Source organism: Mizuhopecten yessoensis, unplaced genomic scaffold (genome assembly GCF_002113885.1).
Source record: "Mizuhopecten yessoensis strain PY_sf001 unplaced genomic scaffold, ASM211388v2 scaffold6823, whole genome shotgun sequence".
Taxonomy (NCBI): domain Eukaryota; kingdom Metazoa; phylum Mollusca; class Bivalvia; order Pectinida; family Pectinidae; genus Mizuhopecten; species Mizuhopecten yessoensis.
The window spans coordinates 53,723-68,005 of NW_018406742.1; the positions used below are offsets into that span (position 1 = coordinate 53,723).

Sequence of the window (14,283 nt, forward strand, 5' to 3'; positions counted from 1 at the left end):
TCGGGTAGGCCAAACACGTGCTTCGCTCCTTGACCCCGTGCTCGTGAGCGATACATGCGTTGTTGGTTTTTCCGATGTTATTGAAATTGACAGGGACATTTCGGACCATGACGCTACTCTCGTTGAAATTAAACTAAACATTTTTCTTACTAACAAATTTAAACGCATGATTTGGTGTTATAAAAATGCTGACTATCCTAAATTTAATAACCTGTTACAAAACACCGATTGGCAATACGTATTTAGAAATGCTTATACATGCGACGATATGTGTTCGATTTTTACAGATAAGTATTTGGAATATGCTCATCTTTGTATTCCACCTAAGGTTATTACTGTTTGACCAAATGATAAACCGTGGTTTACTACTGAACTACGTCGTGAAATTAGGATTAGATATAGATTGCATAAAAAATTAAAAAAGAGTTTTTTTCTGTAGAGAATTTAGCTAAAGTTAAAAAACATAGAAATCATGTCAACAATCTCAAACCTAGAACAAGAGAACTTTTTTATGCTGATATTAATGGACTTTTAGATAACTATGCAAAAACTAATCAAAAGAATTTTTGGAAACTGGTTCGGAGATTAACTAAAAGTGCAGATGTATCTTACATTATACCTCCTCTAAAAGACCCTATTACTAATTCTACTGCAGTAGATGATGAACGAAAAGCTAATATTTTAAATGACTATTTTGTGTCTATCTCTACTATAGACGACTCAGGTGTACCTTTACCACAAGTTGATATGAGAATCCAAAGTCGTATAGATAATGTATTTTTTATACAAGCTGATATTGTTGACATCCTTAAGTCTCTAAAATTAGGTAAAGCTGTTGGATATGATAAAATTAGTCACCAAATGCTTAAAAACACAGCTCTTTATGTTTCATTTCCGCTATTTCTTATATTCAGAAAGTCTCTTGATCAAGGAATTTATCCCAATTCCTGGAAAAAAGCTTTAGTCATGCCCATTTTTAAGAATGGCGATAAATAATGCCCGTGTAATTATAGACCAATAGCTTTATTAAGCAATGTAGGAAAAGTTTTTGAAAAAGTTATTACAAAATTTCTGCATAATTATTTATTAGAAAATTCATTGTTATATAAATACCAATCTGGATTTCAGCCATGTCACTCAACAGTACATCAACTAATTGAAATTTATCATAATGTATGCATAAATCTAGAAAACCGTCATCATACCTGTCTTGTTTTTTGCGACATTTCCAAAGCTTTTGATCGGGTTTGGCATGCAGGTCTTGTACACAAATTAAAAAGCTATGGAATAAATGGAAATCTTTTAGACTGGCTATCCGATTATGTACAGAATCGCCATCAACAAGTCTTCATCCACAATGTTACTTCTCATACTAAAACAACTAATGCTGGTGTACCCCAGGGCTCTGTCTTAGGTCCGCTTCTTTTTCTCTTGTATATCAACGATATAACTGATAACCTTGTCAGCCCTTCCCGTCTTTTTGCTGATGATACTTCCCTATCCGTCTCTTCTCCTTCCGCAATTGAACTAGAAACTACTACTAACCGAGATCTTGAAAAAATTCATAACTGGGCAGAAAATTGGCTTGTTAAATTTAATCCTAATAAAACTGAAGCGCTACTAATTTCAAATACCAATGCTGAGCTTGATGTCAATCTCATTTTTAATAATGTTAATATTGATTTTATCGAACATCATAAACATCTAGGCATTTTCCTAGATGCTAACTGTAAATGGACTCACCATATTGATAACATTTGTAAAACTGTTACGAAACAAATAGGAATTCTCCGCAAGTTAAAATATACTTTAAATCGCAAGACATTAAACAGAATTTATCTTACTTTTATACTCCCTCTGCTTGAATACTGTTGCGAAGTTTGGGACGGTTGTACAACTGCCGATGCAAATAAACTTGAAAAACTCCAGTTAGAAGCGGCGCGTATTGTCACCGGCCTGCCATCTTTTGCTAGTAGAGCGTCTCTTTACTTCGAAACTGGTTGGGAAGTCTTGTCTCAACGTCGCACCCGCCGCAAACTTCAACTTTTCTACAAAATTCACAACAATATGACTCCCTCTTACCTAACTGACCTTCTCCCGCCACTAGTAGCTACTTTAACTCCTTATAATTTGAGAAACTCTGAGAACTATTCCATTCCTAATTTCCGCTTACAATCTTCACTCAACTCGTTCATACCTTCTACTTTAAGACTATGGAATGAGCTTGACACTAATATTAAAACTGCACATTCTTTTAAGAGCTTCACAAACTGCCTCAAAAAACAAAATGAAACATTTAAAGTGCCTGTTTTTTATTTAGCCGGTGACCGTAAGTTAAATATTTTACTAACCAAACTCCGTCATAAATGCAGCCCTTTAAATGATGATCTCTTTAATGTTAACCTAATCAACTCTCCTATTTGTGCATGTGGATATCCTAATGAAAATGCTCATCATTTCTTTTTTACATGCAGTATATATACTGATCAAAGATTTGAAATGTTTAGAAATCTTCATGAATACTTACCTCTAAGCTTAGAGAAATTATTGTATGGCCATGAAGATTATTCGAGTGACGAAAATAAAAATGTATTTATATATGTCCAACAGTATGTATCGAGTACTCGCAGGTTTTAAATTTGGTCACGTTCTTCTGTCTCCTCTCCAACAGTCCTCATTATCTTTCATATTCATTTCTTAGCTTGTGTCCGTATTACATGGCATAACGTACACTTGTGTGTTCCTTATTATTTTAGTAATCCTCTGTAATGTTTAACTTTCTTTTAAGTGCACGAGAGCGTGAATGCAAGAAGTGTGCGTGTGCTTGAATGTATGTAATATAGGCATGTGATGGGCCTTCAATTACAGCCAGTGCGGTAGAAACGAATTTTCGAGAAAGGATGGAATGAAAAGGAGAAAGCCACAAAGCACGGGACGTGACGAACTGTTGAATAGTTGAAAGTATGGAATAGTGCCAGGATATCACTGCGCTGACTGTGCTGGATGGTTCCATTTTCATGACCAAATTTCAAAATATACCATAATTTGTAAATAAAAGTAAGAATGAACGTGTGCATTATATGTTGAATATTGAGATGTACATTATATAAACTGCAATGAATAAGTAACACTTATTATAAGGAAAGGGCGTTAATAATGTTCATGTAACTTGTGCCCAATCCTCTTGCATTTTTTGGCAATAAAATATGTTTAAACTATTCTGCTACCACTAGCCCTTCAACCTGGTGTGCGGGGAAGTCGCCAAGTGCTGTCCGTAGGTCGTTGCTTTTTCTCCTGGAACTCCGGCTTTCCACCGCCTCCAAAACATGGCATGTCCTTAATTGACCATAGCTGTTAAAAGGACGTAAAACACAAACAAACCAAACCTTTTTTGACTATTTATGACTCATCTCTGGTCGTAATTTACATAATATATGTGACCTTTAACATGTCAGTAGTTAAAAGTGATAAACATTTTTTGTATGTCTGAATTAGAATGTACTTTGAAATGTGAAATACTATCTAAATACATTGATGAAATGATTGATTGTCCGTACAGAATATAGCTCCCCCTCTACACACACACACACACACCCACACACCCAAATGTCGTAGCTCTATGACGTCATTGATTTAATGTTGACTGGTTGTATTCATGCTCAGCGGTTAATGTACCAGAAGTCGTATATCTGAGTAAGAATAATGTACTTTGAAATGTGAAATATGAATAAAATACAGTTCATTTTCTTTGATGGAATAATTGTCAGCAGTATTTGTACAATCTATTTAATGTTTTGAGTGTTATTTACTCGGGTTTTAGTCAAAATCAAGCTATAGACATATATGTGCACTGTAGTGACCCCAGGTAGGAAATGAAACTCATATAGATAAGAAAATATATTGGCGATAGTTGTATTCCATTTCACATAAAAAAAAAATCTCTTTAAGTTTCATATCATCCATTATCTTCTGCATATTTTTGTCAGATATTAAAAAAAAGTAAGCATTTTCCCAATAGGCATGGTGAAAACCTTTAATAAGGCCTTAGGGGGCCTGAGAATATATTTCAGTAGGTTTATTCAGACCTGTCCCGATGCATAGGAAGTATCATAAGACGATTTAGAAGTTTATATCAATGCAGATGAAAATGTCATTCCCACGATAGTGGTATAAATAGATGGGATAGAAGTCTCTGGAAGTCTATAACCTTATTACTTACTTAACTTCACCTTACTTTTTCCTCTGCAAAATCAATTTTTGTTGATTTACAGAAGAAAATCTTGTTATTGTTGAAAACAGGATAGTTTTTTCTTCTATTTTCTTAAAATGAAAAATAACGAATATGAAAATAAAGGAATTTAAAATTAAAAAAACCATCCTATATATACAAAACACAAGCTGAAAAATCGAGCCTACATCCAGATTCTAAAAATAATTCAAACAAACAAATACACAACAGTAATACAATGCGAGCTTGTATTTAGTGTTATATCTATATATGTCTGTTTAAAGGTTATAACAATGTAAATACAAATCAAAATGTATCAGTCATTCTTGTTACATTTCAATACTAGGTAAGCCAATGTATGTTGCACACTAATGCATGTAAAAAATATGACAACCAATCCTTAATAAAACAACTCAACCAAACCTGTATTACCTTACATTTACCGGTCGATTACATTTTGTAAACATCTGTGTTACACACTTTAATTAATAGTTGTTAAATAGTTTTTAACATATGAATACCGTGTTATGAAGTGTCATAATGCCATCACATAAATTATGTTTATGTAACGTGTGTTATATCACTCCGGAAATGACGTCACAATCGAATATTTACATGTCTCCCTTCTTCTAAGTCTCGTTTCAGCTTCGTAAACTCTGACTGCGTATAAATTAGGCCTAGCGTATACGCAGTGAAAAAAGGCTCGGCGGATTGATACTTGTTTCAAACATGGCGCCGTTCACGCTTCAGCGAGATTATAGTCCAATGACAACCAATGCTTAAATCATTCACCATCTAGATACATAGAACATATTTGGGATCCATTATGTCCAACTATACAACAACAGAACGCTGACAAACTTCTTATTCCATGGATGCACATTCAAATTTCTATGGCGGTAACGTCAACAATGGCGGCTTCTTTCCGACCCCGTTACTCCATGAGCATTGTGTCAATGCCCGTACATGACGACCGTTGTAAATGAATAGAAAAGTTGGAAGGGCTTCTCACATTGCGTATTTTAAAATTAATAACAGCATGAAGGGAAACAAATGGTGTTGTTCACTACGTATTTTCTAAATTTACTTACATCGATATAAGTTCAGTGGCACTATATTGTCCTGGCAACCACGGCTACCGTAGTTACCATCGTGGCAACCCGCTTCGACATTTTTTCTGTAAAATGTAGCATTTCAACATTCAATAAGGATTGACCTTCATTTTGACGGCGTATACGGTAGTCCTCGATATCCAGGGGTTACACCCACTTTCGCTCTCTGCACCCCTGAAATATGTCTTAGGAAAATCAAAAGTTCAGTTTACAGCCCCTTGTGGACGAGACGAGAAGGCAAGTTTGATCCCTGCACATCAAAAAAATCTCGCGGTCGCGTAACGGTAAAACATATTTTCTTTGGTCAAAGAAAAGTATTCAAATCTAAAGCTAATTAATATAATGTATTTGGATGTTTATGTCATTCAATAACGACATTTTTCGCGTAACAAACTATAACGATACATTTTATACAAAACACTCATAAATATTGATATTGTGTTTGTCTCCCTCTCTGTCACTTTATCTGACTCTGTCGGTCTGAATTGCTCTCTCTCTCTCTCTTTCTCTCTCTAAACCTGATCTCTTTCATTCTCAATCTGTGTAACACACTTTCATAAATAGTTGTTAGATAGTCATAATGGTTAAATATTCATACATGAATAGCAAAAAAAGCAAAGAAACATATCTGTTTCCTGTTACATGTCTGAAAAAATAAGGATAGGTAACAAAATACATTTTTTTCATTTACAAAGAAAAGTATTCAGTAAAGTGACTTTTACTTTAGAAGTGCTTCTTTTAAAATTGAAAAAGAAAAAGTTTTTTTCTTAGTTAAGGGTAATTAACCGGAAATAAGCATTTGTTTCTTTGGCCTAAGAGAGTATTCAAATCTAAAGCCAATTAATATAATGTATTTAGATGTTTTTGTCATTCAAAAACGAAATTTTCCGAAAAACAAACCATAAAGATACATGTTGTACAAAGCACTCATAAACATTGATATTGTGTTTGTCTCTATCTCTCTTTCCATGGGGTCAAGTGAACCGTATATTACTATTTCCCTAATGTTACAGTCCCATCACGTGCACGGTACCGTATCTACACCCGATCCACACGTTTCCACAAGTGTCCACACCCACCGCTGCAGGTTTCACCACTCCGTGTCTCCGGTCCAGGAGACACACAGCTTGTTTGCCGTCTCTCGGTAGGACGAACAACTGATTGTAACTGATGTCTGGTACAAAAACTCTATCAAACTTATCACATGACATCTTACAGAGGTTCATACTACCAACCTTTTGACCGTTGTCGAGTTCACCAGTCCATGTCTGTATGACGGTACCTGACTCGTTTATTATCTTTATGTTCCTATTATCCAAACTCCCGTCAATTGTTTGAACTACACACAGACGTCCAGATGACAAGCAGACAACGAACGTTATAATTTCAGAACCAATCGTGACCTTCCTCACGATCGTACCTGACTGATTCAGTACCACTATGTCTGGTGTAAATGTACTAACAAACACCGCGTCCTTCTCGTTGATGCTGATGTCCCATGCTTTATGTGGTCTGATGTCAGCAAATGTTGTCACTTGTTTGTTGTGTAGTGATATTTTATATACAAATGTACTAAGAAGATCACTGTTCATAAGTATGTCTGTTGTCCCGACCATGGCGATTCTGCACGGACAGAAGTCCAGTTTTACTTTCTCTATGACCACACCCTCCCTGTTGACCAGAACCAGACCCTTGAATTGATGTATTGATAACCACGCGTGACTGTCGTCGACTGGACATATACCGAATATTGCATTTTGTGAAGTAACAGTAAACTTAGAGAGACGTTGAACGTGTTTACTGTCGATGTCTGTCTTCTCGTACTGATTCTCGTGGTGTAATTTACCTAACATTTTCGTCAACATGACGCTGTCGATACTTCCGGTAACAAAGCTTGGTTGTTTGGGTGAGACATATTTCACATTAACGTCATACAGCGGCAGAGTTGTCCTCAATGACCTTTCTGTTTCAAACAAGGATACGCTTGATGTATTCGTCAGTTCCGCTTGTTCAAGCAGACGCGTCAGTTCTTCGACTTTTTTCTCTGATCGTTGACAATCCTTCTTGTGCGTGGTTGATTCTTCTTTTTCTAAAGCCGATAATTCAGCGAGTATTGCATCAGCGATAAAATCTACTTCTGCCTTTAACTTCGTCCTTTGAGAGTTCACCTCTTTCCTCATTGTATCAATGTTGTCATTGAACCCTTCGTTAACACGATGTCGCTCTGACGTCTCGTTCTTGAAATGTTTTATTTTAACAGAAATTGCTGTCATATTTTCTTTGAGATGTTGCTTTTTAATAGAAAATTCGTCTTCAAAATGTTTCCAGTTGTGGTGTTTATGAGTTTTAGATAAACACATCGAACAAAGCAACAGGTTGCAGTCCGAACAGAAAAGATCACACAGTTTACCGGGGTGTAGTTTACACACCTCTGGTACAGGCTTGTCGCCCTGGCGGTTAGCTTCCCCGATCGACACGACGTCATAGTTTTTAGTTTTCCGTCCGCGTTTATGGAATTCCTTACAACGGTCACATAAATTCTCCTGACAGTCGTTGCAATACCATCGTACCCCGTCTTCACTGTCACACAAAGCACACGTGTAGGTAACGGGTTCCTGGTCACGCCGTACAGATCTGTTACTTGCCATGGTGTTGGTACTTTAGTGAGTTTGATAAAATACTTAGCCTACAAACTGTAAACTGCAACCTTTTTGTTGTTATGTCGGAACACCTTTACCTATACACTTCCTTGTTACGGGTATATCACGTGATTTTACCGACAGACAGCCTTATGTCCCGGACTCCTGGCGTTCGGCCAAAAATAGTCTAACTGATAAGACAGGGCTATCATACATCACTATCATAACATGTGTGTATAGGACATACCGAGTACATGTGTTTTATGTTGCACATTTTAGTTGTGATTTGTACTTGAGTAACGTCCCTACGACCAAGCATTAGAACAATAGAAACAGCATCACGAGTGTTCTCATGACGCTGTGTAGCTTACCTACTATAGTAAATTACCAGTTTTTATAAAGACTTTACTGCATGTTCAAATAAAAATGTAGATATTTTAACAGCAAAATGTCAGAGTTAGTAATGTTCAAATGTATAAAGAATTTGATAAATACTTGCAATATATAAATATCAAAAGCTGCAACTGTTTTAAGGAAACTATTGATGAAAGCAAAAATCACAAGCTCAAATCAATTTCGGGCAAAAGACATACTCAAAGTTAAGCAAGAGAGAGAGAGAGAGAGAGAGAGAGAGAGAGAGAGAGAGAGGACGCCATTAGCATCTGGCATTACTCACATACCTTCAAACTGTAAAAGTACTGTATAACAATCCGACAAAATCTGTTTCCAAACAAATCAACATTGCATGTGTATCGATATGTTCCACTGGGGATATTATAACTGACACAGAAGGATCAGGGAGGCCTTTCAGTTAAGAAGTTATTGAAGTGTAAGTAAAGACTGGTCAGCATAGTATTATGTAAAACGATATGTGTTATGTAGACAGACTCGTCCTAATACCATTTATAATCTACACTGTCGCTTTACATCAAGTATCAACATAAGATTGGGGTATACAGTAAGTCAGAACGAGTTTGCTCCCCTTGTTCGAGTCCTTTATACATTATTCAGCTATGCATTGTACTAATTGGAGTTTACACTCTAATGACTATATTACAGTGTCAAATATTTGTCAAACTCGTTATCACTTACTCTATGACGTCGTCAATTTAATGTAGACTGGTTGTGGTAATGCCAAGCGGTTAATATGTTCTAGAGGTCAGTATTTAAAAGTGATAAACATTTCATTTATATCTGAATTAGAATATACTTTGAAAATTGAAATATGAATAGAAAACGGTACATTTTCTTTGATTGATTGAATAATTGTGAGAAGCATTTGTAAAATCTATTTAAATTCTTTTATTACTATGTAACACATGCATGACATAATTAAACACCTTCGTACCAAACTGAAGGGCACAACTTTACCTTTTGTTGTTCACTTTTTTTGGAGGGTTAAAATGTGCGAATGTTTTTAGTCAAAAGTCTAGGTATAGAAACATATGTCCAGTGTAGTGTCCACAGGTAAAAAGTTCATATAGAAAGAAAATCTGTTTGGCAATAGTTGTATTCTATTGCACATCCAAAGAGATTCTCTGTCGAAAATGTGATTTCTTTTTCATTTCATATCCGCTTTTATCTTCCACATATTTTTGATAGAAACTTCAAAATAAAGTCAGCATTTTCCCAATAGATATGACCTTATAATGTCACAGATATTTGCCAATTTTATTTTCCTGACTGTGAGAATGTTTGAACCTGTCCTGATCATAAGTACCTCTGATTTTAGCTCGGTCATAGGGGCCTGAGAATTTTACCACTGTGAGTCTGTCTGAACCTGTCTTGATGATAAAAAACACTTTTTAGCCCAGTCATAGGGACCCGAGATTTTATGACTATGAGATTGTTTGAACCTGTCCTGATTATAAATAACTCTGATTTTAGGCCGGTCATAGGGACCTGATATTTTATGACTATGAGATTGTTTGAACCTGTCCTGATTATAAATACCTCTGATTTTAGGCCGGTCATAGGGACCCGAGATTTTATGACTATGAGATTGTTTGAAGCAGTCCTGATTATAAATACCTCTGATTTTAGGCCGGTCATAGGGGCCTGGAGAATGTATCACTGTAAACATGTTTTAACCTTTCCTGATAATAAATACTACTTATAAGCCCAATCACAGGGGCCTGAGAAATCATAACCGTAAGTATGTTTGAACCTGTCATGATAAAAAGTAATAACTTTTTCTTGTTTCTCATTTGTCTGTAGTCTGATGACCTTTCACTTTACTTCTGGTGACCTTTCGCCTTACGTTTGATAACCTTTTACCTTACGTCTGATGACCTTTTACCTTACGTCTGATGACCTTTTACCTTACGTCTGATGACCTTTTACCTTACGTCTGATACCTTTCGCCTTACGTCTGATAACCTTTTACCTTACGTCTGATGACCTTTTACCTTACGTCTGATGACCTTTTACCTTACGTCTGATGACCTTTCGCCTTACGTCTGGTGACCTTTCACCTTACGTCTTGTGACGTTCCATTTTGTTTCTGATGACTGCACTCATTTTTAGTCCACGTCGAAGGACATTTCTTTATTCAATATTAAGATGCCTGAACATAGTTTTTATCTGTCATCCTACCATATGTGATCTGGTGAACCCTATAATCCATGATTATATATTGCACGCGTCTCCCTTTCGCCAGCTGTGTTTTAAGAACTGACAATGAAGGTATAATTGGGATTATTTTATTGTGAAAATGAGCCATGCTATACCCTAGGTTATGTACAGCACACGGTATATAGATGGAAGCCCATTTGTATTCCTCTTCTCAAAAAAGGAGGCACGGTAGTCTAGTGAGTACTAGTGGTAGGACGCCGAGCTCGTTGCGGGTTCGAGTCACGTCACGCCACTGTGTTGTATCTTTGAACAAGATACTTAACTCCGCTTGTTCCAGTCTACTCAGCTGTAAATGAGTTCGTGGTTGGACAGTGCTACAGTTGTTGAATGCTAGCTATGAGCGCCGAAATGGCAGCCCCGGCTGTATGATCCCCAGGGAGTTGAGAAACATGGTGGCTGGTTGCAAAGGCCCTATTACCACGGAAAATGATTTGTGAACCGCTTTAAAACGACCTACAAACTAGGTTGTGATAAAGCGGTATATAAGAACCTCGAATTAGTATTACAATGTATTATTATTATAGAAACCACGTACATATATATAGCCTGATATAGCTATACTTTCATCTAGTAAACCGGTTTTAACTTATACATGGAACTGTTAGACTAGGTAAATTGTGGGTGGCATTTTCGCTGAATGTTTATCTAAACCTATAAAACGTCTTATATTACCCTCTTCAGATCAGGATAGATACAACTCGGCTTATGTTCCCGGGTGCATGTGTTACCAGGGGGAAGTATTGCATCTACTTAGATTTCTCTAAATTTCCTCAAATGTAAAACAACATCGTAAAATATTTATGTATTCATGCAAAACTTCAGCTTGTGACTAGAGACCGTGATTAAATTGCTCACAATACCCCGAAACAATCATGGGCGGATGAGAGGGTCCGCCCCCTTTTTTTGCCATCGAAAATTTGATATAAATATTTGTTTTATTTTACAACTTCCACTAATCACTTTTGTTGGCCCGGATTTTAGTGCGCAGGGGTCTTAATGCGGAAGGAAACCGGAGTGCCGGGAGAAAACCCATTTAGTCGGGCTGGTGACCCCATACGTCCGACCGGGGAATCGAACCCCGGCCGCCTTGGTGAAAAGCAAGCGCGCTATTCACTGCGTTATCCGACCACCCGTAAGCATAACCCCCGGGATTTTGAGGATGGGATCCACCTGAATATTTAATGTAGAGTGATAGAAACGTTCAAAAGCGTTCGTGATGTCAACAACTGGATGTATCACGGGCGACACATCGTACACACCGGAACCGGAAAATCTTGTTAACGCTCAATTGTCATAGTTACCCCGGTACACAGAGCTCTCTGAACAGGAGAAAAAACAACGGAATGTCGTGTTACTGATGTCAACATACCATATAAGGATCTGGCACGACTATAAGGTCACGTGATCTCCTAGGAAACGTGATTCCTTCTACGTAAACACGTAATGTCTAACATTGACCATACCAAGGTGTGTCAAAATACTGAAGTTAAAGATATAAGTTAAAAGTTTAAAACAACACTGATAAACTTCTCATATCGGACAATAACAGTCCCACGACATCAAAGAAACTAATGCAGTTAATCGAACTCGAAATTTAAGTGTTCCGTCAATGAACATGATACCCGTTTTATCGATAAAAAGTGGTTCTTACTGGGATGTCCAGTTACAGTTATGTATAGTTATCTATCTGAACATGTGAGTGAGTAAACATAATACGATTTGGCTGCAGATGTTCACTGTCATGCTCCGTCTTAACAATAAAAAATATATAACTACGTGATAAACGAGTAACAGCTGCTGGCGTGTAACGGCGATTTACTGCAAACTTTGTTAAAATATTGTTGTTTATTTTGTTGATATGTTTTGTCATTTGTTTTTGTTCTTTTAAAAAAATCTTTACAAAAAATGAAATGGTCCTAATTAGGGGCGTCGACATTTTCGTATGCGAAATACTCAAACCAAGTTCAAGCTGTTTAATCACTCAAAATTAAAGAACCGGTATGGAGGTTTCCTTGGTATCGATTGGTTAAATATACTTGATGGTGAAAAGTCATAATCAAACAGATCACAATTTGATCTCAAAACGTCTCGGAGCTTGTGCAAGTCTACAAAGTCGACAGAGGCATACGCTTCAAACATGGCGTCTTTCTTGTGAACACGTGGTACTCTGTCCTTCAAACTATTAAACAATACTTGTAGTAACTGGTCCTTGCTGATATCATCACTTTCACTTCTTTTGATTGGATATTTAGTTTCCAAACTTATCAACCCGCGCAGTTGAAAGGCGCGCCACATCCGTTGCTGAGCCGTATGGAAACTCGGCACGCATTTGTGACGATCGACAAGGTGTCTTTTGTCGAAAAACAACAAATCCACGCTATGTGAGAATTGATCTCTTACATGTGCATCAGTTAATTGATCTTGAAGTTTATCGCGCATCTTTGTATGACCTACAGTACGCATTAAAAACATAGTATCATAGTGGCTGTCCACTTGCTCCTGGCATTGTGCATGGTTTACGACATATTTTACAAATTCTGCAAAAGTGACGTCATTTCCGCATCTTAAACTGCTAAACTCTGGAAACTTTCGATATTTACGAATATTACCTGTTCCTTTATTTATCCAGAAATTGATGTTCGAGGAAACAAATTTGTCGACATATGCAGAAAATAATCCCTCAAACGGATCTCGCTAGAACATAACGGATAATGAAGCCGTCATCACGTGGTTGTTTCTCTCATGGTCTTGTTGTACATAGTATCGACATTTCCTGGTATATAGACGTCAAATGCCCGGATATCAAATGGGCTGGATTTGTTGGCGTTGTTGAGAATCTGTCGACAAAAAAAGGAGAGAAAGGAAAGTTTAGTTGCTTTTGTTGTCAGGGTTACACCATGACAGGTATTGTATCTTAACAACAAAAGGTACCTAAACGTCATATTGTACCACGGCAACGAAGTACCATGGCAATAGACTTCAAATGGCAACGTTTGCTAATGACAACGGCTGTACCATGACAACGGCTGTACCATGACAACGGCTGTACCATGACAACGACTGTACCATGACAACGACTGTACCATGACAACGGAGATACCAAAATGATGTCTGCATTTTGTCAACGGTAGTATAACCAACTAGTATATACTACTGATACAAGAAACAATTTTTCTTTAACGTCGCATATTTAAAACAATTAAACATTAGCACTGTAGTGCTTTTCTGCGACAAACATGAAGTATAATAACAATCACATGCATGTAATTAAACAGACTAGTTAATTGACAACAAATATCACAGAGGCAATTAAACAGGTAAAACAAGGTACACGAGCAAAACAGCATGTACATCATCACAGACAGGCAGCATTAGACATCATAATTTATAAAACTAGATTAAGTACTGAAAGCTTGTAGGTTACACAAGCATTTCTAATTAAGGGTTAAAACACCATGACAATATAATATACGATAGCAAAACGTAAAAATTGACAGGATATACACTAATATACTTTGTTTTAAAAAAGTGACATTGATGTCAGCTACCAATAAAGTTTAGCAGATCTATAAACTTATGTTAGAAGCATATGATTAAAATATGCCGCATGATATTTCAATTTAAGATTATTTAAACTGGAAGCAAATAAAGCTTACAAGACAAACATAAT

At 36.7% G+C, this 14,283-nt stretch overlaps 1 protein-coding gene across 1 annotated transcript; it reads right to left on the reverse strand.

The window, feature by feature from the left end:
- Positions 1–5,459: 5,459 nt before the first annotated feature.
- On the reverse strand, positions 5,460–8,084 carry LOC110452702. Its single transcript, XM_021501357.1, has one exon. The coding sequence runs from the start codon at positions 7,986–7,988 to the stop codon at positions 6,348–6,350; it is 1,641 nt and encodes a 546-aa protein (XP_021357032.1). The 5' UTR covers positions 7,989–8,084; the 3' UTR covers positions 5,460–6,347.
- Positions 8,085–14,283: the final 6,199 nt, after the last annotated feature.

Coding starts and splice junctions, on each gene's coding strand:
- LOC110452702 (XM_021501357.1), bottom strand. CDS start 7,988: ATGGCAAGTAACAGATCTGTACGGCGTGACCAGGAACCCGTTACCTAC.